Below are 26,750 nucleotides of genomic sequence, written 5' to 3'. Positions count from 1 at the left end.
GAACTCTATAACCTTCTTCCTTTTGCAACAAATCTGACTGAGCAGGTACAGCTCGATTCACTGAAGCTCTACTATTCACCAACCAGGTCGCTTGTGTTAGATGTTTCTCCCAGTTTTTCGAAGATCCACCCCCCATGGCTTTGAGAGTGGTTTTCAGCAAACCGTTGTAATGTTTAATCTTTCCTAAAGCTGGTGCATATTAGGGAATGTGGAAAATCCACTCAATGCTGTGCTCTTTGGCCCAGTTCTTTACAAGATTGTTCTTGAAGTGAGTTCCATTCTCTGATTCAATTGTTTCTGGAGTTCCGCATCTTCACAGGATTTCTTTTCAGATCAAGAAACTGGAGAAGTTTCCAACCATCCAGTACTTGCTTCTACCATAGTCAGAAAGTACTGTTTACCAGATCAAGAATGAGGTAGAGTTATGTAATCAATCTGCCACGCCTCACCATACTTGTACTTGGGCCATCGGTCACCATACCACAAGGGCTTGATTTGCTTTGCCTGCTTAAGAGCATCACAAATGTCACAGTCATGGATGACTTGTGTGATAGCATCCTTGGAAATGTCAATGGATGTTTCACGAGCCCATTGCATTTCTGCCTTGATGTCCTGATGAATCGTGGGTCTACCGAGCTAGAAATAGTTCACCTTGGTGTTTCCAGTCAAGATCAAGATCAGAAATCATGTCCTCTTGAGACACTTTTGCAGCCAGATTTGCCTGATGGTTGTGGTGGTATTCCTCAATAGCTTTGCTCTTAGGTATGTGAACATCAGTGTGTCTCACTTTCACTAGAATTCTTTCAATGAGAGTAGCAATTTCTTGCCACAGATCGGCAGCCCAAATAGGCTTTCCTTTCCTCTGCCAATCATTCTTTTTCCAGTTCTTTAGCCAACCCCCTAGAGCATTGGCTAGTAGCCATGAATCAGTATACAGATAAAGATTTGGCCATCTCTCACATTCAGTTTCATCGAGAGCTGGCTGGATAGCTTTTACCTCTGCAAATTGACTGGATTCTCCTTCTACATCTCTTGCCTCTGCAACTCTGTGTGTTGGACTCCACACTGCAGACTTCCATCTCTGCTTGTTTCAAACAAAACAACAGGAACTGTCTGTGAACAAAGCATATTTCTTTTCATCATCAGACAGATCACTGTAAGGAGGAGCTTTCTCAGCATGAGTTACTCTCTCCTCTGGAGGTTTTGTACAGTCAGTGCCCTTCTGGCCAATTTGTGATCACTTCCACCAGAGCAGATCTCTCAAGATTTCCCATTCAAGCTCTCTGTGTTACTAGAGCCATCCATTTAGACCATGTAGTATCTGTTCCATGATGTGGTGAAGAACCTTTGCCTTTGAACATCCAATCCAAAACTGGCAATCTAGGAGCTAGAAGAAGTTGTGACTCAGTTCCAATCACTTCAGAAGCAGCTTTTACTCCTTCATAAGCATCTAAAATCTCTTTTTCTGTTGAAGTATAATTTTCCTCTGAGCCTCTGTAGCCATGACTCCAGAAACCAAGTGGATGTCCATGTGTCTCACCTGGAGCTTTTTGCCATAAGCACCAGGCTGGACCATTGTCACTTGCAGCCATGTACAGAATGTTCCTAATGTCAGGAACAGTTCAAACAGGTCCCAGACCCATCACTTGGTCTACTTCTCGCTTTATCTGGTCAAAGGCTGCTTGTTGCTCAGGACCTCACTGGAAACTGTTTCTCTTTCGAATCACATCATAAAGAGGTTTCACAATCTGACTGTATCCAGGAACGTGCAGTCTCCAAAATCCCACTGTACCTAAGAAATGTAGAGTTTCCTTCTTGTTAATGGTATTTGCCATGATGGAGACTCTGTTTATCACATCCATTGGGATGTGACGGCGACCATCTTGCCACCGCACTCCCAGAAACTGGATTTCTCTGGCAGGTCCTTTCACCTTGTCTCGCTTGATAGCGAAACCAGCTTGCAAGAGAATGTCAATGATTTTGTTACCTTTCTCAAAGACTTCTTCAGCAGTTTCACCCCAGACGATGATGTCATTGATGAACTGAATGTGTTCTGGAGCCCCATTCCAAAGCATCATGGATCACTGCATGACAGATGCTTGAACTGTGTATCCACCCCTGGGGCAAATGACTAAAGATGTACTGGATGCCCCTCCAGGTAAAGACAAACTGAGGCCTGCATTCCTCTGCTATGGGAATAAAGAAAAAAGCATTAGCAATGTCTGTGTTAGCATACCATTTGGCCTTCTTGGATTCCAGCTCATATTGGAGTTCCATCATGTCTGGTACAGCTGCACTCATGGGTGGAGTTACTTTGTTCAGGGCAGGGAAGTCAACTGTCGGATGCCATTTTCCATTTTGCTTTTGCATGTGCCAGATTGGACTGTTGAAAGGTGAATGAGTTTTGCTGATGAACTTTTGACCTTCCAACTGACGAATCAAGTTTCGAATGGGCACCAAAGAGTCACGGTTGGTTCTGTATTGTCTGTGATGCACAGTTTGAGAAGCAACCAGCAACTTCATATCTTCTATCTCATATTGTCCCACAACTGCAGATTCATCTGAAAGCTCAGGTCTGATATACAACTTCCAATTTTCCTCCATCAATTTCTACAGTTGCTATTCCAAAAGCCAATTTGTAACCCTTAGGGTGTCTGAAACACCCTCCTCTCAGAAAAATCAGTTCCCAAAATACAAGGTGCATTAGGTCCTGTTATGATAGTATGTTTTTTGCACTCTTTCCATTCTACTTGCAACTTAGTCAACTCTTGAGATCGACTAACGACTTCCAGAATAGTTACAGGCTTTTACCCTTGATAATTTGATGATATTGTGGTGCAAATGTTAGGAAATATTTCCTATTATGTGCATTACATAATAATCTTGTGGGTATTTTTTAAAATTTGTCAAGGATGGTATACAGAGACGATCACTTAAATCATATCCTGTGAATTAAACTGCTTGTATGCATCAGAGTTCATTTTCTTTGAGAAAAAGATTTTCACAGAAGATAATGGCAGGGGCTGGAAGAAGGAACTGCCCATTGTATGTGAAGATCAGGTTCATGGCCATCTGAAGAACCTGAAAATTCATGGCACCCAATGGGATACATCCATGGGTGATGAGGGAACTGACAGATTAGGTTGCTAAACCATTTCCTATTATATTCCACAAGTTGTGGCAGTCCAGGGAAGTCCCCACTGACTGGAAAAGGGGAAACATAACCCCCCTTTTCAAAAAAAGGGAAAGAAGAAAAAACCAGAGAACTATAGGCCAGTCTCACCTCTGTGCCCAGTAAGATCCTCCTGGAGGCAATGCTGAGGCAGAAGAATAATTAAGAGGTGATTGGGTACAATCAACACAGCTTCACCAAGGGCACGTCATGCCTGACAATCCTGGTGGCCTTCAGAGTAAGGTCACAGAATTAATAGATGAGGGATGAGCAACTGACATTATTTGCCTGGACCTGAGCAAGGCCTTTGACACTGTTCCACGCAACATCCTGGTCTCCAAACTGGTGAAACATGGGTTTGATGGATGGACATCTCAGTGGATAAAAAACTGGCTTGACAGTCGCACCCCAAATGTGGCTATCAATGGGTCCATGTCCAAGTGGAGGCTAGTGACAAGTGGCGTCCCTCAGGGATCAGTACTGGGACTAGTTTAACATCTTTGTTGGCAACATGGACAGTGGCATTGAGTGCACCCTCAGCAAGTTTGCTGACGACACCAAGATGAGTGGTGCAGCTGACATGCTGGAGGGAAAGGATGCCATCTAGAGGGACCTTGACAGGCTGGAGAGGTGGGCCCAAGCCAACTTCATGAAGTTCAAGACCAAGTGCCAGGTCCTGCCTCTGGATCGGGGCAATCTCAAGTACCGATATAGGCTGGGCAGTGACTGGCTTGAGAGCAGCCCTGAAGAAAGGAACTTGGGGGTGCTGGTGGATGAGAAACTCAACATGAGCCACCAGTGTGCACTTACAGCCCAGAAAGCAAATCACATCCTGGGCCGCATCAAGAGAAGCGTAGCCAGCAGCTGATTCTCTCCCTTTACTTCACTCTGGTGAGACCCCACCTGGAGTACTGCATCGAGTTCTGGAACTCCTGTTACAAGAAGGATATGGATGTGCTGGAACATGTCCAGAGAAGCACCATGAGGATGATCAGAGGGCTGGAGCTCCTCTCCTGTGGAGACAGACTTAGAGTTGGGGCTATTCAGTCTGGAGAAGAGAAGGCTCTGAGGAGACCTTATTGTGGCCTTCCAGTATCTTAAGGGGGCTTAGAAGAAAGCTGGTGAGGGACATTTTAGGGTGTTGGGTAGTGATAGGACTAGGGGTAATGGAACAAATCTAGAAATGGGTAGATTCAGATTGGGTGTTAGGAAGAAATTCTTCACCATGAGGGTGGTGAGACAGTGGAACAGGTTGCTCAGTGAGGTGATAGAAGCCCGATCCCTGGAGGTTTTTAAGGATAGGCTGGATATGGCTCTGCGCAACCTGATCTAGCGTGAGGTGTCCCTGCCCATGGCACGGGGCTTGGAACTAGATGATCCTTGAGGTGCCTTCCAACTCTCACAATTCTGTGATTCTATGTTCCATTTCTATTTAGTTACTCATGGAATGAAAGGTTAATTGTGGTGTGTAGGGGACATTGTATGTAATGCCACACTCTACCCTAAATTTGATGAGAGTCTTTTGGAGAGAGAATAGTGATAGATGACTTTCATGTTTATCATGTCATCTTTCTTTGTGCTGTAACTATCAGAAGTGATAATAATGAAGCATAGCACTGTACAGACAGTTTCTTACAACTGCAAAGAAATTTTGTTCTGGAACAGCAACTTGGAATATATTCTTCATGTCTAATTGTGCATTATCCAGTAGTAAAAATCTGAGGAGTGTTTTTCAGCTTTAATTAATACCATGCTAGTGACTTGTATCTCCAGTGAAGAAGTTGGTGTTTTTTTTCTTCTTTCCAAGATTTTGAGTATCACAAGACTCTCTTAAGGAGTGATCAGATACTAATCAGCGGTTTGTAAAGTGCTGTTATTGATAGCAGTCTAAGAGATACAATCATGGTGTTTCCAAATTTTCTTTGGTAAATAATATCCTATTTCAGAACTAGTTACTGATGAACAATCTTGATTATCACCTTAACTTGTATTCACTCCTTCATAATTTCATGAACTACCACTAATATTAATCTTCGGCAAAAATTTGAACAATTATTTCCTTTAGCGTCTTAGACTTGAGTTGTTTGGAGCAGTGTTTTTTTTCTATGTTCAATGCCTAATCTGATGTTTTCCCTGGATGTAGGGCACACAGGCATGAAGAAAAGGGTAATGAGCTACTTCATCCTGTGAGAGCTCACTGTCAGTTTTTTTCAGATATTGATATTGTTGATTTTTTTCTGAATTTGTGGATTTATTCCATAATCTTAGACCTAGCACTGGATTATCTTCTTTTGTTGTATAATTGTGTGGCTATCAGTTGTGATCTGTGTTATAAATCCGTAAGAGAGTATTCTTGGTTTTGGTCTTTAAAATAATTAAAACAAGGAAAGCCTAACTAAGGTAACTCTGGATCACTTCGTCTAGCTGAGATAAAGAGATAAGAGTTTAATGTAACGTAAGATATCATAAGCACGATGCAGAATTACCTTATCTAATAATTAATTAATAATGCAGTACATACTTTAGCTTAGCCTATTCGCAGAAGAAGCGCAGTAAAATACAGGGGGAAAAAACCCAGCATACTTCTCTCCAGTTAGCACTTTCATTTTTGAAGCTGGCATGACTGCAGCATGGTATGAATAACAGTATCAGGTTCAATTCAATCCATGACATTCTCTACACCTCACTTTATACCATCTGCATCATGCCCAGCAGCAATCAACATTGAACAATGTACATCGTAAATCAGTCACTGTCCATTCTCACTCAAAGTGAGATTGTGTTGCAGTACACAGAAGACTGCTCACTGCAGATATTCTGTAGATCCACTCTGTTCCACTACAGTCTGGAACAGTCCATGACCAGCTCAAAGGGTGGGGCTGTGTTTCCACTCCTGGGGCAGTCAAGTGAAGCAGTTGACTCCAGTGATTCCTTCCACCCCTTCAAGTGAAAGCAAACTGTGGCTTCATTGTGGTGCTCAGCTTCCAGCGCATGCAGGAATGGAGATCCCTCTGTCACACCAGAAATACAGACATACGTGTATGTGTGTTCTTGTCATATTTACCATCTCTACAAAGAAGGAGCAAAGGTTGTGGACCAGCATTTGAATATAACTTATTCTATAGCCTTTAGAAATTTAAGCAGTTAGTATCTAGAGTGTGATTCAATACTGTTGAATCTTAACTGTTAAAATATTGTATTATATAAGTTTTTGGCAGCAAGTACTGAAACATTCATTCAGTATTAAACAGAAATTCAAGATAAAACTGTAATAGCAGATGTTATTATCACATTCTCTATGATCAGTATTACATTTTAGTGAGTTAAACTCTTGATTCATGTTATGTGGTGCTTTTGCTGAATGTCAAGTTTATAATATGCAGTAATGTGCCACTTAGAGTGTTTTGATCTGTCGATAACACTCCTTATTGGTATAATCACAGAATCACAGAATTAACCAAATTGGAAAAGACCTTTTGAGATCATCAAGTCCAACCTGTCACCCAACACCATCTAATCAACTAAACCATGGCACTAAGTTCCTCGTCCAGTCTTATTTTAAACACTTCCAGGGATGGAGACTCTACCACCTCCCTTGGCAACCCATTCCAATGGCCAATCACTCTGTGAAGAATTTCTTCCTAATATCCAGCTTAAACATCCCCTGGCACAGCTTGAGACTATGTCCTCTTGTTCTGTCACTGGTTGCCTGGGAGAAGAGACAAACCCCCACCTAGCTACAACCTCCCTTCAGGTAGTTGTAGATGGCAATAAAGTCCACCCTGAGCCTCCTCTTCTCCAGGCTAAACAACCATAGCTCCCTCAGCTATTCCTCACAGGGCTTGTGCTCCAGACCCCTCACCAGCTTTGTTGCCCTTCTCTGGACACATTCAAGTGTCTCAACATCTTTCTTAAATTGAGGGGCTCAGAACTGGACACAGTACAGGTACCACTGCTGAGTACAGGGGCAGAATGACTTCACTCCTCCTGCTGGCCACACTATTCCTGATACAGGCCAGAATGCCATTGGCCTTCTTGGCTACTTGGGCACACTGCTGGCTCATGTTCAGGCAGCTGTCAACCAGTACCCTAGATCCCTTTCCGCCTGACTGCTCTCCAGCCACTCTGTCCCCAGCCTGTAGCGCTGCATGGGGGTGTTGTGGCCAATGTGTAGAACCCAGCACTTAGGTGTGTTAAATCTCATGCCATTGGACTCTGCCCAATGAACTCTGTCAAGGTTCCTCTGCAAAGCCCTCCTACCCTCTAACAGATCAATACCTGCCCGCAGCTTGGTGTCATCTGCAAACTTACTGATGATGCACTCAATCCCTTCATCCAGATCATCAATAAAGATATTGAATAGGATCAGGCCCAACACTGATCCCTGGGGGACACCACTAGCGACTGGCTGCCAGCTGGAAGTGGCACCATTCACCACCACTCTCTGGGCACGGCCCTCCAGCCAGTTCTTAACCCAGCGCAGAGTGCTCTTGTCCATGGGCAGACAGCTTGGCCAGGAGTTTGCTATGGAAGATGGTGTCAAAGGCTTTGCTGAAGTCCAGGTAGACTACATCCACAGCCTTCCCCACATCCACCAGGCAGGTCACCAGATCACAGAAGGAGATCAGGTTGGTCAGGCAGGACCTGCCCCTCCTAATTTGCACTGAAAACTTATGTGGGGTGTCATTGCTGAATAAGTCTCTAGTTCTTAGTCCAGAGGTGTAGACTGTATTAAAAATGTTAGGTGAGTAATTGGGTCATAATAAACAATGTTTTTTCTGATTATCATAATGACACAATGCACCTCACGCATGAGTTTCTATACAACTCAGGCTACTAGAGCAACTTCTGTTAATTAATAACCTTTCTTATGTGTCACTGCATCTTCACTCATGTCCTTCATGATATGGTGAACCCAGTCAAATGCTCTTGCACATCTTTCCCTTCACTGTGTGATACATAGATCTGCCTCCATGAAAATTTTGCTCTTTAGAACAGTCACTATTATGCTGATTCTCCATCTCCGTTCCTTACATTTTTATGTTAAGCTACGGATAATAAATGCTTACGGAGTTTATCAGTAGAAGATAAAAAACAAGGTAAAGGCATGGAGAAAAACTAATCCATTTGAATTGTGTTGGAATGCTTTTATTAAGTAGGCTGGGAGATCCATTCGTTTCATTATTATGTAAAACCTGTGACAAGAATATGATTTTGGAAGTACCTTAGACTAAGCTAGTATTCTTTCTTTAATCCATAATGGGAGTAGTAGACATGCATTACTGTGAATAAAGTGTTAGTAATTTGCTCATGGGAACATGGTGAACCTTCTTTTTAAATTGTATTATAAGTTGTTAAACAGCTTTTTAATATTAAAAATAACAGTGATAGTTATAAAACCCAAAATGAGTAGAATCTTTGACTTCATAATTATTAAAAAAATTGTACATTTAAAGGTTGGTACTTCTGAGTTCTCTGAGTATGTTTTGTTTCCATACTGTTGTTCTTATATGTGGATTGTTACTTTTGGAGGAGAGTCACAAGTTCATACTGCAATGTTTAGAGATTTGTCTCTATCAAATTGTCTTTCACAGAATCACAGAACATTAAAGTTTGGAAGGGACCTCCAGAGATCATCACATCCAACCCCCCTGCCAAAGCAGGATCACCTAGGGTAGTCTGCACAAGAGTGCATCCAGGCGGGTTTTGAATGTGTCCAGAGAAGGAGACTCCACAATCTCACTGGGCAGCCTGTTTCAGTGCTCCATCACCCTCACTGTAAAGAAGTTTCTCCTCATGTTGAGGTGAAATCTTCTATGTTCAAGCTTTTACCTGTTGTTCCTTGTCTTATTTTTGCGCACCACTGAAAAGAGATTGGCCCCATCCACTTGACACCCACCCCTCAGATATTTATAGGCATTGATGAGATCCCTTCTCAGTCTTCTTTTCTCAAGACTAAACAGCCCCAGGTTTCACAATTTCCCTTCGTAGGGGAGATGCTCAAGTCCCCTGATCATCCTTATGGCTCTCTGCTGCATTCTCACCAGCAGTTGTCTATTTTTCTTGAACTGGAGAGCCGAAAACTGGACACAGTAACCCAGGTGTGGTCTCACTGGGGCAGAGCAGAGGGGGAGAAGAACCTCCCTAAACCTGCTGGACACACTTTTCTTGATGCACCCCAGGATACCATTGGCTCTCTTTGCCACAAGAGCACATTGTTGTCCCATGGAAAACTTGCTGTCCACCAGGACTCCCAAGGTCTTTGTCCATGGAGCTGCTTTCCAGCAGGGCAGCCCCTAACCTGTTGTTATTCCTCCCCAGATGCAGGACCCTGCACTAGTCCTTATTGAACTTCATGAAGTTTGCCTTCACCCAGCTCTCCAGCCTGTCCAGGTCTTGTTGGATGGCTGCACAGCCTGACATGGTGTCAGCCACCACCACCACCTCCCCCTCCCCACCCCAAAGTTTTGTATCATTAGCGAGGGTACTCTCAATCCCCTCATCCAGGTCGTTAATAAAGATACTGAACAAAACTAGACCCAGTACAGATCCCTGGGGAACACCACTGGCCACAGGCCTTCAAGTTGACTCTGTGCCACTGATGACAACCTTCTGAACTCTGTTGTTGAACCAGTTTTCAAACCACCTCATGGACTAATCGTCTGTGCCATATTTCCTGAGCTTTTCTATGAGGATGTTATGGGAGACAGTATCAAAAGCCTTACTGATGTCAAGATATATGACATCCACTGCTCTTCCCTCATCTACCCATTTGGTCATGGTTTCATAGAAGGCTATCAGATTAGTCAAGCAGGATCTCCCCTTGGCTACTCCTGATAACCTTCTTGTATTCCATGTGGTTAGAGATGACCCGCAGAATCTTTCCAAGGATGGAGGTGAGGATGACTGGTCTGTAGTTTCCTGGGGTCTTCTTCTTGCCTTTTTTGAAGACTGGAATGACGTTTGCTTTCTTCCAGTCATCAAGTACTTCTCCTGTATTCCATGACTGTTCAAAGATGATGGAGAGAGGTTCAGCAACAGTATCCACCAGCTCTCTCAGCACTCATGGATGCACCCATGGGGCCCATGGATTTGTGTGTCTTCAGTTGGTACAAGAGATCTCTAACCTGGTCCTGACTGGCCAGTGGAGCATCTTCTTCCCTCCAGTTCTGCTCCCTTGCTTTCAGGGACTGGGGTTCTTGAGGACCTGCCTTAGGAATAAAGATTGAGGCCAAGAAGTCATTCAGCAACTCTGCCATCTCTGCATTGTCAAGTTACTGTATTTCCCATATTATCCTGTAGTGGACCCACCTTTTTCCTGCTCTTCCTTTTAACATTGATATATTTGAAAAAGTTTTTCGTGTTCTCTTTCACCCCTCTGTCAAGACTCAGTTCCAAGAGGGCCTTGACCTTTCTTGTTTCATCTCTACATTCTCTGGCTATATCTCTATAATACTCCCAGTTGACCTGACCTTTTTTCCACATTTTGTAAACCTCCTTTTTGAGTTTTTCTAAGAGCTCCTTGCTTATTCATTCAGGTCTTCTTCTTCCCTTACTTGATTTTTTTTTCAAGGGAGTGCTTTTTTTTCTTTAGCTTGCAGGAGGTAATGTTTTAATATTAACCATCTCTCTTGGGCCCACCTTCCTTCTCAAGCCTTGCCCCACTGGATATTTTTAAGTAGAGTTTTGAAGAGGGCAGTTATCCCTCTTAAAGTCCAGGGATTTTACTTATCACCCTGCTTCTTTGCCTGTTGAAATTAACCTCTAACATGTCATGGTCACTACAGCCAAGATTACCCCCAACCTTAACATCTACAACCAGTCCTTCTTTGTTAATACCAGGTCCAGCATTGTGCTCCTCCTTGTGGTTCTTCAACTTCCTGAAGGAGAAAGTTGTCATCCATGCACTGCAGGAACCTTTTAGACTGTTTATGCTTGGCTGTGTGATCTTTTTCAGCTAATATCAGAGTGGTTGAAGTTACCTATGAGCACCAGGGCACTTGATCTTGAGGCTACTTCCACATTTCAGTCATGTGAGCCATCCCACCATGTCTCTGTAATAGCGACAAGACCGTAGCTCTGTGGCTGCACTCAGGTTTCTAGTTCATCTTACTTATTTCCCATGCTTCTTGCATTGGTATACAGACACTTCAGACATTTAGCAGAGGAACATCTGTTACCCTTGCGGGTATCACATAATTCACCATCCCCTGCAGCCCCTGGGATAGCAGTGGAGCTGGTACGTGACCTCACAGTTGTCCCATGTTTGTCTTCAGTGAGGTTTTTTTTTCCCCTCTTCCCCTTTCGAAACTAGGTTAAAGACCTATCCACCAGCCCTGCCAGTTCTTGTCCCAAGATTCTTTTTCCTCTTAGAGACAAACGTTTCTATCTATAGTCAGCAGACCTGGGATTTTGTAGAGTAGCCTGTCAGAAATGGTCTGAAATCTTAACAGTATGTGACTTCTATTTTTTAAAGAATGCTTTTATAGATATGACATAGTCTGACAATTAAAAAGTGGTTACATCTTTCTATGTATTTACTGTCTACTGCTTCTCTGTTGTAGTGCGGTTGGCACATTTGCTCGAGCATTGGACTGCAGTAGTTCTGTTAGGCAACCAAGTTTACACATGAGTGCAGCTGCTGCTTCCCGAGACATCACACTGGTAGGTGGTTTCTTAAAAACCCTACAGCTTTTTTAGTATCTGTGAATTCAACAAATTATTTAGATACATGCATTTTACTTAGATACATGCAAGGTTTGTGTATATGGCAGGTAATCCTGTGTGTTTTCTCTTAGCTTATTGTTACTGCTTATTGTTACTACCCTTGCAATCATATTGTAATCAGTTGACTTTAGCTGAAATCTGTTTAAATACAGTATCTTTATATGTGATGATTTGCACAGCAGAGTGGATAATGCACATTATACAGAGATTCATTTAGTATAATTGATCAATAGTGTGATTTAAAGTTTGGGGTAATAATGGTGGTTGAAAACTGTTTAGATAACATTTTGTACTTAACTAGATAATGTGTGTCAGTAGATTTTCTGAAGGAGATGCAATCTAACTTTGTAAGCAGCATTTGAAAGAACATTTTACTTAAGATATCCTTAGAATATTTCCTTTGTTTAAGTATTTACTATAATGTAAACATCTGCATCTTTTAAAGAAAGTTAAAAATACTGTGATTACAGACCAAAGTTTTATCTCTGTACATTCATATTAGCTGAGATGTGACAGGAAGTTCTACTTTAGAATTGAACTTAACAATCTTAAAGGTCTTTTTGAACCGTTAATTGATTTTGTGTTATTTCCAGATAAATATTTTTCTCATTATACTAATGAATATATTTTAATTTCTTGCATTTTTCAGTGTACTGAGATGCTACTAAACAGGAATCTGATTTAGCCTAGACTACAGTAGTATGCTAAAGGCAGGTGGAAAAATGTAATGTTTTTACTAATACTCAGAATAAATTTTCTGTTTCACTCTTGCTGATGTGACCTTACCAACACAATTCAGTTCACATTAAATGCTTTATTTTTTTCCCATCAAAGTAGTTCTTCATTTTAACACTTTTCATTTTATTAAGGTCTCATTGGATTAAGAATTTCTCATAAATCCAACACATTGCACGTCCTTCTTATGGTATTCAGTGATTGATAGGATACATGCATCCTTACAGCAATTTCTTCTTGTTTGAAAGTACATGTGCAGTTGTTAAGGAAGATATTATTTAATTTATGATACTATATGGCAGATATTAATAAAAATATTAGTAACTTTTTATTAATATGAAAAAAAATGCCAGAACATATTAAATAGGTTTGATGTACAGTTAGAATATATATTTACAATGGGAATGTACAGTATCTAGGCAAATACAACAATTTAAATGATTTTATGCAACACAGAATATAACACAGAATGAGAAAATCCCTGGGAGCAAAAAGGTGCTCAACCACAGCGGGAGGAAACTCAAAAAGAACTGTTAAGCCAAAGAGGCAATGAATTAATTACTCATATCTGATTTCACCCAAGTGGGGAGTGCTGCTGCTGTGTATTAGCTGTTGAGGCTTTTGGGGTGCTCTTGTATGGTGCTGGCATGGCAGGGTGCTGGCAAGAAGGTGCCATGTAGTCCCAGGGCTGGTATGGCTTCAGCGGACGGCAGGTGGTTACGATGCTCCTTGTTATGGGCACTTGCTTTGTCATGGGTAAACTGAGGCACGTAAATATTCTGGTTGTAAGGGGAGGCAGGCTTGGCTCTGGCTCCTAAGTTCGTGGCTTCTTTGGCTTGCAGCACAGGCTCGTGACTTTTATTCCAGGCTCTGGACTGGGCACTCGAGGCAGGGCAGGGCAACTAGAGGCAACTTCAAGTAAGTTGGGTCCAAGAAGACAATTCAAGGAAGGCTTGAGCAAGGTTTGAGCAAGGCTTAAGGCAAAGGTGACTAGAAATCGGCCTGTATATATATCTTGCCTGAGATTTGATTGGGCCAGTAGGGCGACTGAAGTTGGTACATAGTTACCCAATAAAAGGGGTTCTGCCAGGCTGTGGCCATAAAAGGCAGAAACATAGGCCTGTTCAGGGAGGAGCAGTGGCCAGTACACCTGCTCATACCCCAGAAGGGAAGTTGTTTACCAGACACGCATGGTCTTTGTTCCTTTTCCGGCATTACCATGACTTTCTGCAGGAAGGAGGTGGGGAGAGGGGGACCATGTCTAGACACATCAGGGTCTGTCTGGGTTTTGTGCTGGGCCTGTTTGGCCCTACCATGACAGCAGTGCTGCTAATAAAGGGATACACTTAGTGTTTGTGTGCTGTATAAATTTTTTCCCATTAAAACAATCCATTAAGTTCCATTACACTTAATGAAAGGCATATCTTCTAATGAGGCACCAAAGGAACCACCCTGGATTTAATTATTGTGTCTGTCTGTTCTCATTTTCCTGTCCTCTCAGCTTTTAAAAACCCTTTTCTCTGGGTCCTTGGCAAGATACTTCTTTTCTAAATTAAGAAAAGACATGTTTGTCATTGCAGTAGTTAAGTCTTTCAGACATTCCCATTGGAGCATTTTGAGCAATAGTCAAAGTTAGTACAGATGTTTGCAGAACTTGTGTATCTCATTAATGCTTTGGAAGAGATGTAGGTGCACTGAGAAAATTACTCTGTATTCTTAATGCAAGGTACACAGCCCTTGCACCTACAGTCCAGTTAATGGGATTTGTGTACATTTGTGCCATTCCTGTATTCCTAGTTAGTTGCTTCAATTAGAGATGACTAAACAGACTGATACCCCAAAAGATAAATGCAGAGGTTGTAAACATCATTACATTCAGGATGGATATACACATTAGGGAGGTCTAGAAGCTTAATAGCAAGTGAGAGACTACTTACAAATTTCCTTATTTTGAAAACGTGGGAAAGGTAATGAAAGAAGGCAGGAAACTACCAATGCTTATGAAAGACGTGCTTACCTTCTTAGAAGATAGAAAATACTCTTTCTTCACAGTGATAAAGACTTGTGAGACAACCCACCACCTGAAACTTGCATTTCTAGCCTTCTCAGAGGCAGTGTTTTATTTTATAATGAAAATTGATCTCAGAAAAGAGAAAAATCTGAAAGAGTTCTGGTTTAACATTCTTAAATATTGTGTAGTGCATACACTGGTGACAAGAGCTGTTAAAGCAAAGCAGGTTACTGGAATTGCTTTCTCTTTGTGTGTTGCAGGGTGTTCCAAAACACACACACCCCTCTTTCCCCCATTATCTATCAGCAAAGGTTTGAATAGGGGAGACAAAGGTGCGAAATGGTGTTCCCCTGCCCTGAGGACAGTAATAACTACCCATTGGAAATGTGATAAGGGGGGTACTTCACGTTTTGGCCTGGACAGTTGTCTAGGAATATCTTAAACAGGGTGAGCAGAGAACAGGTGGTGCTCTCATTTTCTGCCACTTTCACCAGCTTCTGGGAATCCACTCATTTTCAACTCTGCCATTTTGGGCGCTCATTTTTGGACTCTACTCGCATTGCCCCGGATTTGTGACTACTTTGGAGGAACCGGCACTCGGATGGCTTCTTCCCGGACCCATCTGCCTGCCATGATCCTGCCTGTCTAGGACCAATCCTGCCTGGGACCGATCCTGTAGCTTTTCCTTGCACTGCACGAGTTTCCCTTGTGGCAGCCATGTCTAAGGACAGTTGATTTCTGGTGGGTCCCCCCCATCTTGGATTTGAGCCACGTCACCCACAGAATTGTATTACAAAACTAGCAGTTTCTGGAGCCTGTCAGGAAAAGAGAGAGAGCTAGGGACCGTCTTCAAATTCCTACTCCAATCTCTTGAGTAAAAATCAGCATCCCATACTTCCCTAGCAGTTTCCTGACTGGCCTTTGGTTTATAAGTGGGGTGAAGCTATTTGTGGCTTAGCCTTTTCCATTTTCTGAATTTTCCAAATTGTACTAAAATTGCTGTAAGCATCCTGGAAGAATTCGCGACCAAATAGAACCTGTAAATAATGTTTTATCAGTTTTGTACATAGTTTTGGGGTGGGGTTTTGGGAAAATAAAAATAACTATATTTTTATAATTCCCACCTTGTTAATTTAAACTCAAATTAACACATTGTGGTGGGTTTCTTTGGGAGAGCCTGCAGCTGCACTGCGGTTTTGAATGCTTCTTCAAAATGAAACAGTATGAACAGGTTTTTCTTTGCATTTTGAGTGATGTCTTTTTCGTGATTTTTTTTTAATTAGATTTCTGTATAGGTGGCTTCTACAATAAACATCCCTAAAATATTATTGAGTTATAGCATCCATACTCTGCTTCCTATTTGAGTGCTTTCTTGGAGGTAGTTCAGTCTAGGTGATTTTACTGACTGCTGAAGTTGCAGTTGTTTTGGGAACTGTGTTACAGGTTGTTTGCAGCATTATTCACTTTCTCGCAGCTCATTGCAGCCCTTCTTTGGATTTTAGTGGGTAGTTTCTTCCCTTACCTGCTTGAGTTCCCTCTGTCTGTGTGGCTGATAACTTCACTTTGGTGGGACTCCTTGTCTGTGCTGAACAATATGCTCTGCATAAGAACTCTTAGTGAAAAGTCATTCTTCCTCAGTCCTTCAAGCTCCTTTTTAGAAAAAGCAAAGCAAGGTTCTTCACAGCTTCCTGCTCCTTAGATATGAAGTACCTACTACTTGTTTCTTGTAGTCCTCTGATCCTTGCTTAAAGCAGAGATTCCAGGACGTTTTGTCTTGGGGCTCTAGTGATACCTTTAGGCTACTCTTGCTTTTGTTAGCACAGTTCACTCACTGTGCTGTGAGAATTTGTAGATGAGGGCTGACAAATCTATAAAAGGCTAGCAGTTGTTACTGTAGGAACTTGTCAGTGATCTGCCATAAAACAGCTCAGTTCTTATGGCTAAGACATTCTTATGGCAGTAGAAGCTGCCTCGAGTTGCCCTGCCCTGCCTCAAGTGTCTGGTCCAGAGCCTGGGATAAAGCACGAGCCATACACATGGAAGCTGGAGAAGCCACAAGCCTAGAAGCTGAAGTCACCTAGCCTGCTTCACCTTGCCACCAGAATCGTGCCATGCCTCAGTTTACCCAGGAACCATGCAAGCACCCGTCGCCAAGAGCGCTGTTAACTGCCCACTGTCTGCTGAAGCCAGACCAGCCTGGGACCACACGGTAAACCTTTCTTGCTGCAATCTGCCGTGCCACGCCTACGAAAGCTCCCCAAAGCTAATGCAGCAGCAACATCATCCCTCATGTGGGTGGAACTAGCTGTGAGTAACTAATTCACTGCCCTTTGGGTTTAACGGTTCTTATCGAGCCTCCTCCCCACTGTAACTGAGCGCTACCTGTTCTTGGGGACCTTCTCTTTCCAAGTTGTTGCCTCCTAATTTGCATAGGATAGTTTGTATTTGCCCTAAGACTGCATAATTCCTATTGTAAATATATCTTCCAACCGTACAATGATCCTTTCAATGAGTTTTGGCATATTTCATTAATAAAAGGTTACTATTTTTATTAATACCCTTTTGCCATAGCATTTATTACTTATTGTTGTGAGGGTAATTAACAAATACTCCTCCCCTCGACCACAACACTTGTCCACAGAGTTCCTTATGAATCTTTTGTTTACTGATGTCAGAAAAAGCTGTTATGGAAAAAATTAACACAAGGCAAGAGCAAGATCCTGATTTATTCACTTCTGTTGTCTTTTTTAAAGAAAGTTGGTGTTAGTGAATATATCTGAATTTAGCAGCTGCTTGGAAAATGCCTGATGTGTGCTGCTTTTCCACAAAGGCTGCAATTTAAACAAAGATTTAAACCTTGGTAATATTTACAATGTAAGGGTTCAATCTTTAGGCTTGGTTTACTTGTTGTATGAATGGTAAGCCAATAAAACAGTGGTTTCATTTTACATTCTCTAATCTGAAAGACATCATGTTGTGTATTACCATAACAGAATACTTCATTTTAGCAATGCTTTTTTTTCCTCAAGACTGGTGAATTTGATGTGAACCATAAGTAAAATGATGTTTTGTAGGGTAGTAGTGACATTACTTTGTGGTGATAAAACAGTCTTGTGCTTGATAGCTTTCAAAGAGGTATTTTGGTAGCTGGAGAAAGACTTCAGCCACTTGTAGATGTCAAAAGATAAGCTAATTATTTGCAGTACGTTTGTATATCAGAGCTCAACTGTAATGGTTTTGTAAGTGCTATACTGAACCATTCTGCTAGTGTTTCTTCGTTGAAAGATTTTGGATGCCCCCTGTTGTAAAATGACTTTAAAGTTTCCTGAGAGATCACATGCTATGGTTACAGCTCATTGCTATGGTGGGACCAAGAGACAGGAAGCTGATGAAGAGTCACACATTATTGCACTTTTATAAGTCTAATACCTCCTTCAGCACAATTTAAGATTGTCCTGATGGGGTCTTTTGGGACACTGAATCAGAAAGGCCTCTTGGATGTTGCTTATTTTCCTGGGGTAGATTTGAGGTGTAGTTACTGTTTATACTTATTATCATTACTTATTACTCATATCATTATTTAACAATGTGAGTGTTCAGTGTTACATGTAAAGTGAGGAATGCTATAACTTGATAGTTTTCTCTTATGTAACAGGAACTGAATTAACCAAAAAAAACCCTTATGCACCCACCTCTAACAATAGAGTTTAGCAAGGGACAAAAACCTTGCTTGTTTTTCAGTATGATGATAATGAAAACAATAAATGGCTTCCTACCCCAACAATGAGAATATAGAGCAAATAAATGTCTGTACAGCTGTTTGGCTACTATTTAGAATTTCTGGTAATGGAAAATGCCCCTCAGTCAATATGTGCCACTGTCTCTATTGGGTTACATGAAACCAATTTCTACCAAGTAAATACTCTCTAGAAGTGTTTGTTTGCAATTTGCAGGAACTAATAAACTAATGTAATTTTTAATAAACATTTTATTAAGGCATTTCCTTTCTCAAATCAAGTAATAAACAAATTACTTTCCTTATGTTCCATAGCAGAAAACCTGTGAAATCAAGATAGAATCTAAATGTAGCATTAGTTGAGGCTTCTTTTGTGGCTTATAGAAAAGAATACATTGAATTTGCATTAACTGAAATGGACTACTATATATTTAAATACCTTTTCTTAAATTATCTCTTTCTACTTGCTAGTTTCATGCAATGGATACCCTGCATAAACACAACTATGATTTGAGCAGTGCTATCAGTGTTCTAGTGCCACTTGGAGGGCCTGTCTTGTGTAGAGATGAAATGGAAGAGTGGTCAGCATCAGAAGCTAGTTTATTTGAAGAGGCACTGGAGAAGTATGGCAAGGACTTCAATGACATTCGACAAGACTTTGTAAGTACAAATGTAGTACACTTTACTGTGTTTTCACATGGGCAAGCATAACTGCTTTCTGGTGGTTTGGGAGATTAGCCAAAGGCAAAATCTGTGTAGCTGATCGATGTAATTAACATACGTATACATTGTGCCTGACTGAAAGTCAATATGCTGTCTTGTTCACTGTCATTCTTTCCAAAGATGATTACAGAAGATAATCTGTTAGATGGTTTAATACCAGGTAGGATGTCTCATGCTGATGTATTTTGGCAGGGATTTTTACAAGGTTTTTAAAGCATTTGAAAAAGTTCCAGCACCTTTTCTTAGAGTTTTTCCACAATTTCCAGAGAAATTTATTAGCAGTTACATGGCTGACTCGCCTGAGTGCTTTTGGAAAGCTGAGGTTTCTTCCTATATTTAGCAGAGAGAAATTTATATTCAGATAGGTTTTACAGTGCACAGAATGACATATTAGATATTTTGGCACTTCTGAAAAAGGAAATGTTTTCCAATATGTTCTAATTACATTTTTTTGGTACTCAGTATCAGACTATAAGGCATTAAACCTTTAATTTGCTGAGTTTTTATGCAGAGTAATGGCATGAAATTGATTCTAACACTGATTGCTGGAATTACTAGTAATTTGTCTCCAAATTTCTTTGTACATTTCTTGCAAAACTTGTTTCTTTCAAGAAAACAGATTTCCCCTGTTGCAATAAATTCATGGTGGCCTTCATGAAAAGGTTGGGATTTAAGCCAAAGAAATTTCATTATTTAAGACTGAGGTTGATTGAAACATTTCGACAACATTCTCAGTCTGCTTGACTGAGAGCTCAGATATTTTTTTATCCTTGCAGAAGTTACTAATAAACTTTGTGAGACTAAAGCGGTACTGTATAGTAAATGTGGAAGTCCTTCCAACGTAGAGTGTGGGACAATGGGGGAAGGCTTAGTGCTGAGCTAAGCTGTCTTTCCTTCACTTTCACAGTTATGATATGAAGCACATAACTGAATGAAGGTGGGAAGGGAAGGCTATTGTTTTTCTGAAGAACTAGCATTTTAACGGGTGTATTATAGCTGTGTACTTAAATTTGAGATTCTGCAGGGAGAAAATGTTCACTGCATTCATCACATAACATTGAAAATTGCATCACATATAAAATAGCTGTGTTAAGTTCAAGAAAATATCATTGGAAAAGAATGTTTATTTATAGAGTTTTAGAGCAGAAATCTTAATGTAAACTACAATTCCTTATTCTTTCTCATACAGATAAATGGTTCTCAGCTGTAACTGCAAGAATTCAGTAGTTATGTTTTCTATCTAAATATTTCCTAATACATAGTAATTGTCTTTTCAAAATGCATAGTGCATATAATACAACTTTTATTGGCTGTTAACAAGTCTTAACACAATTTTTGGCCAAGTATACCTAGTCCTTATATGTGTTATTTATGTTATTTTTTTTCTGTATAATTTCTGTGTTACGTAGCATAAATACTGTTGATATGCATATGGTGAAGTGATACAGTGGAGTTATGTGTTGCAGGAATGATTTATGTGTTCAGATGCTGGGTATTTCAAAGAGTCTGCACGCAGCTGTTTATAATGTTCAAAACATTCTCAGGTAGACTTCTGACATCTGCCCTCACAGTCCTTCCAAAATGAGAGATCCACAAATCTAGAGATGGGTTTGTGTGGCGTACTGAGGACACGTGCATGATATAACCAAGTGCAGCAGAAATGGATGTGGGACACTAATCAATTAGTCTCATTTAGTTAGAACAAAGAGGTCTCTCCTTATTCACTTGTTTTTTTTTTACTTTTAGGAAAGTGGCATGTCATTTTTAAAACATCACTAGAAGCACTATTTTACATGTCAATTTATTGGTAACTTCAGTCTTGATCTAATTCTATATAACTTGAATTCTTTACATTATGTGAATCACTGTGTAATCTTTGGACATTTTGTTTTCTCTGGAGTAAACTTTATGTGTTCTCACTTGCTATGTAGCCTTCTAAAAGCAGATTTGAGAGCAAACATTTGGTTTTAAGTAAACATCTAAAATAGCCCTTTAAGATTTAGATCACAGACACATGAAAAGTTTCTGCAAGGTGACATAGGTATAAATATGAGGCACTTAGTGATTTTCCACCAGAATGCATTTATCTTTATCATCCCTCTCTTCAATAGCAGGTCACTGAAAAGCACACTTACCTGTGTTGTAAGAACATGGGCAAAGAGCTAGTGCACTGGTATTGTTCATGCAAACTTGTTCAAGTGTCCACATAGGGTCTAACGATAAAACAAAGTCCTATGGTGCCTGAGATTAAACTCAAACCTAAGCAGGCATCCAATAGGGCCATAGCTCAGGCAAGATTGTCACGTTGCGTGGTAGAAAGTGGTTGGTAGCAGTTTTCTGAAGTAGAAGGGTTATGTGGTAACTGAGTCATGGAATGCCAGAGGTGTTGCCTTTTCTGAAATTTGCCCCGATTTGCAAGGCATAGTAGCTACTGTTGCAGCCCTTAAATGATAGTTCTCTAAAGGGCAGGTTCATTTCCTTTTCCAGCAATTCGTAAGAACTGTTCAATGTGCAGGTCAACCATTAAGCTATAAACATTAAATAATAGTAAGCAAGACAATTATTATAAAATGTGTAAAGGAATTTAATAGAGAGGAAAAGCTCATTTTTTATCACATTACCAGTCTAACCTTTGAATAGTTTTTCATCAGCTGTTGACTCATCAGTTGTTACAGGAGCTCACTTGTTGAGGTTCTGCTGTCTTTAAGACTCTATGTGAATCCTAATCAACCTAAAGTTAACTGAATTGAATTACTTCATATCCCAGGATACTAGAGTGGAAGACTGAATATTTTATGTTCTCCAAATATAACTGTTTTCCTAATATTAAGACTCAGCTGTCATGCTTGTTAATTCTTAGTTTTTAATTATCAACAGTCTTCACAAATTTCTAACTGTTAGATCTCAAATATGATAGGAAGGGCCTTGGGAATCAAACTTGAACCATTTGTGGAAAATGGCAACAACTGTTGTCCAGCTTCAGAAAATTGTGGAAGAATGCCTTGAAGTTACAGGCAGTTCAGTTCCTGCTGATCTGAGTGGTCCATCTTTGCCCTGAAGAAACGAAAAAAACTGAAAATTCTCTCTCCGTTTCCGTACTGCTGACATCTCTTTGCTAATTTTCTCCTACAAAAACATCATGCAGATAGTAATTTTTACTTCTTTCAATTCCTATTCAATAGAATTTGGTCATAAGAATTTGGTAATTTGGTAATTATTCTGTGGCTGTTCACAGCTTCTTGGGCAGTTCAGAGCAACCTCTGGAAAATTGATGTGTCTCTACAGTGTTTTGTCATTTAGCTGTGCAGGTAAACAGAACACGGGATAATCATAGTCTGTCAAACAGGTTTTCTAAGTTGTGAATCGGTGTGAAAGGATTATGGTTATCCAGTCTAAGCACCTCAATTAGGGCAGATAGAATGGGTGACTGTTTCACCTCGTTGCAAGGAAGAATATGGATCTAGAGACTGAGAAGCAGCTCATCTGTAACCTTGAACCAGATATGTTCTCGTCATTGGCCTTTTCTTGAGCAGATTTCTTTTAAGGCATAATTTAACTGAGAAAGCAAAAGGATTTTAGTAAACTAAATTGTGTTGCTATTTATTGAAATGCCAGTTCACGCATTTGTTACATTGCTACTTTTTCATGAACTGCAAATGACAGGGATTTACACACCGTGGTACACTGCCTGAGAGAATTCACAGCTGAGTCTCGACTTGAATCCCAGCTCCTGAAAGGCAGAAATGTGGGAACCAGACTCTGTTCCTTTTGTCTGAAATCTATCATGAGCTGTGAGCTCCTGCCTCCAGGGAGAGGTAGCTTGACACAGTGTTCCTCTGTTCATTTAGGAACTTAATTAAAGGTTCAGGAACATGGCTTAAGACATGCAAAAAGACCCAAAGTGGAGTAAGATTGCAAAGATCCTGGGACTTCTAAAAATCATCCTAATTTTAGTGAAGCAGAGACTATTAATGTTAATGCATGCCTCTAGAAAATACCATGCACAAAATAGTAGCATATTTCCAGGTTATGAAGAAAAAAATTGCATTAATTTGGTTAGAGAAGTATTAATTTAAATTATAGAAAGAATTTATGGAGTCAAATAGATGCATGATTAATTTTCTCCACCAAGTGTTTACTGATACATTTTTATTTTACCAGTGAACATGTGCATCCAAAATACTCATCATCATCAACAATTGCCCTCAGTTGGCACAGATTTTTGTGAGATACTGTCAGTATCACACTGATTGCTCAAGGTAGCAATTCTTCCTATCATCCTTTTCTTTCTTGTTTAATGGTCGAGAATATTTGGAGGGTTTGCAAAACTAGTGCACAATCTAGGGGTTATAGGACTTGAAAACCTGTGAACAAAGTACAGTAACTATTGTTTGAACACAGTCAAGAGGATTTATTTTAGTCCTGATGTTCTCCATCTGATACACTTTATAATAGAGATATTACCTGCTGTGTTCCCTGATGGAAATCTGGACTGTTTTGATCATTTTATTTAACCATATGGCTTAAACAGAATAAATTACATTCGTATTTGAATATGTTGTTGTTATTCTGCATCCTTGTTAACAGGATGCAATAATACACAGGAAACACCGTGTATTATTAATGGTAATTATATTATCAGTTGCATATTGATTTTAACGTAGGTATTTAGTACATTCACATTTTAGTATTTGCGTATCAACTATACTTGAATTGACCATGTTTATTAAAGCATGGATGTTGCAATTTCTTGGAACTGCTTTCATTTGTAACAAATATTTTTCAGCTCCCTTGGAAGTCGCTGACTAGCATCATTGAGTATTATTACATGTGGAAGACCACTGACAGATACGTGCAGCAGGTAATTTAGTGACTGTTCCATCATGAATCAGTGTGCCACATTCTTAAAAAATCTGAACTTCTTTAACCATAAAAGTCTGTTATGGTTCTTAGGAAGAAGTATGGTGGGAGACTTATTTTAATATTTTAGACCAGTGGGTTTGTGCTGTTCACAGGGTGCATTGTCAAGTCCTCTGATGGCTACTGTATATCATGTAGCTCAAAGAGGTTTTAAAGCCATTTGTATTGTATGCTGGTCTGCAGCAATGTGGTTCCTAGTTTTTAGTTCAGCATGGGATGAGAAGGAAATGGAATGCAGAGCAAATGCTTTAGGCTGTGCAGCTGCACATGACACTGAAGGAAAAGGAGAAATACATTGTGTTAAAGTGGCTGCTAGTGTTGTGAATCTTTTGTTGCTATTCCATGGCAAAAAAACGCTTTGGCATCAGCAAGATTTAAAAACAAAATCAAGGACATTCTGCACCCAGTGGATGTGTTCAGCCATCTGATCGTGTCCGTTTTTTTGGATTGCTCTGAAGCAGAATCGTGATAACATTGTACTGGATACTGACACTGGAATATTTTAAGCAAATTTAGGTAAAATGTCAGTGTTTGTGCCTTCTCTGTATTGCACGCTGTATTTACTCCTTGGTTTAGGTATATAAAATATTTTTAAATACTTAATTTTAATTTATGATTTTATATTTAAGTTTGTAGCTCCTTCACTTGCTGTGGAATTGGTAATGATAGTAGATACAGCGTGTTGAAAATAAATTTAATGCTATAATGATTACAGCTGTATTATTAGATGAATCTTTGGAATTATTCCAGATTTCATTACAGTGTGTTAAAGGAGCTGGGGCTTCAGGTGCTTCTGCTTTATTTGAAAGTATTTCTGCATTATTGTGTTAGGGTGTGGAAAGTGCAGCAAGTAAGGGAAGAGTCTTTTACCATTTTCTATTCTAATAAGAATATTTTCTTGTTAGAATAGTTTTCTTATAAGAATAGAAATTTTCTATTCTAATAAGAGTAGAAAATAATATGCTGTGTGATAGAAAACAGTATGCTCTGTGTTTAGTCATGATTTTCTGTTTGTTGCCATACATTTAACTTTTAACCCTTTATTTGCACTGTTAATCTTTATCCTAGAAATTTATTGTCAGCAGAGATTTGCTGTGCTGTTTGTCAGCTCTTAAGGATTGGGTTATGAATAATCTTGAAGAAACAGATAAAACTTTCATTGATGCTGAAAACCATGGACTAAGTGGAAGTGCAGGTTGACTTTTGTCAACAGTTTGGTTGCCCAGAGAATGATGTTATTTCCTATGAAGTTTTTCTGAAATACTTTCTCTGGAGTGCTTGGACAAAGACCAAGACTGCATTTCTCAAGTTCATTAGGGCTTCATTGTGGTTGTTGCTCTAATGATCAAGGTGTGTGACAGTGTGTTGAGTTTGTAGATTGTGTTGCAGGATTAGGTTTTTTACCCTTACACAGAAGAAACACATATGCATTATGGTTTTCTTCAACTTGAGAACTCTTATAAATGCCTGTGATTTACTTGGAAGAAGATATATATGGATAAGTAAATTACTGTATTACCACAGTATATTACACCTCCCTATCATTTATTTCCACTGTGAAAACAGTACTAACATGGTGAAATTATCACTTCATGGGATATTTGTCAGCTTATATTCATAACAAAAGTTCTTAAAAGGAAGTAGCATTCCATTTTAAGGGTAGTTGATTAAAAATCATAGAGCCCAGCTGAAAACCTGGGTTAGTGTAGCTTGACCCTCCCCTACAATGCAGTCTGTAAGACTTGTTTGGAATATTTAACTCTTTAAGAGCAAATGTAAATGTTTTAATTATTTTTTTTTCTGGAAAAGCATCAGCTGTTTTTATTACATTGCTCCAGTGATATATTACCTTTATTGTTACAAATTGGTGGTTTATTTCTTGCCTAATGTTTTCAATTTCAGCTTCAAGTCTTCACAGTTTACCAATTTTGAGCCTCTAAATTTCAACAAGCAGAGATTACATCTCAGAAATTGTAACTGTTGATAGTTTTGTTTCTACATCCTTTTCTTCTCACTAAATACTTAAAAGTTGAATTCAAGTTGTGACATTCACTATCGCCTTTTAAGAGCACTATTAACTGTAGATTTAATGCATAAAACTATGGTTAATACTGAAATGACATTGTGTGATTATTTTGAGAAAGCAATGTATCATTCACTTTAGTAATCAAAGGAGGAAAGCAATTGCCAAAATTGCACTCCTTACAACCGCCATTGCTAAAAGTATGCTAAAATTTAATTGATGTGTATAGTCACTTTTTACTGACACTGCAGTCAGAGCTTGATCCATTTTCCTACAAATGGTTTAACATTTTGTCAGTGCTTCAAGGCTGCTTTCCTAATTTGTTTCTCTTTATTGCATTTTTCTCTTTTGCTCTGATGATCTTGCTGGGTGTGAACAGAGATTTACACATTATTTTTGTAGAATGGGACCTGTTTATTACAAACCTTTGTGGAACGTATATTACCTGCTGACCTGCAGTCTCATGTGCTCATGTTCTTAGTTTGAGAGCAAATTTCGTACTGTTGTGTATAATATAGATGCTTAGGAACCTATCATAGATTTCTTCTCAAAGAGTCAATGTTTACAAATGAGAGTTAAGGTGATAGACAGCACAGAGGCAACTTTATGAAACAGAAAAGAGCAAGAGTTTGCATAAGGAGACTTACTTGGGCTGTTCCACTATTGAAACTGATTCACCGTGTAATTTGCCTCATGGCTCAGT

General features: G+C 39.8%; 1 protein-coding gene across 1 annotated transcript in view; it reads left to right on the top strand.

Moving 5' to 3' along the window:
- The window catches only part of MTA3 (metastasis associated 1 family member 3), a 191,717-nt gene that overhangs the window by 89,410 nt on the left and 75,557 nt on the right, over positions 1-26,750 (top strand). The window contains 3 exon segments of the mRNA XM_054394131.1: positions 11,737-11,836; positions 18,853-19,041; positions 23,891-23,965. Coding sequence (XP_054250106.1) covers positions 11,737-11,836; positions 18,853-19,041; positions 23,891-23,965 — 364 coding nt within the window.

The sequence above is a fragment of the Indicator indicator genome, chromosome 2, assembly GCF_027791375.1.
Source record: "Indicator indicator isolate 239-I01 chromosome 2, UM_Iind_1.1, whole genome shotgun sequence".
Lineage (NCBI taxonomy): Eukaryota > Metazoa > Chordata > Aves > Piciformes > Indicatoridae > Indicator > Indicator indicator.
The sequence above is the reverse complement of the archived record's forward strand: the minus strand, read 5'-3'. Positions and strand labels throughout refer to the sequence as shown.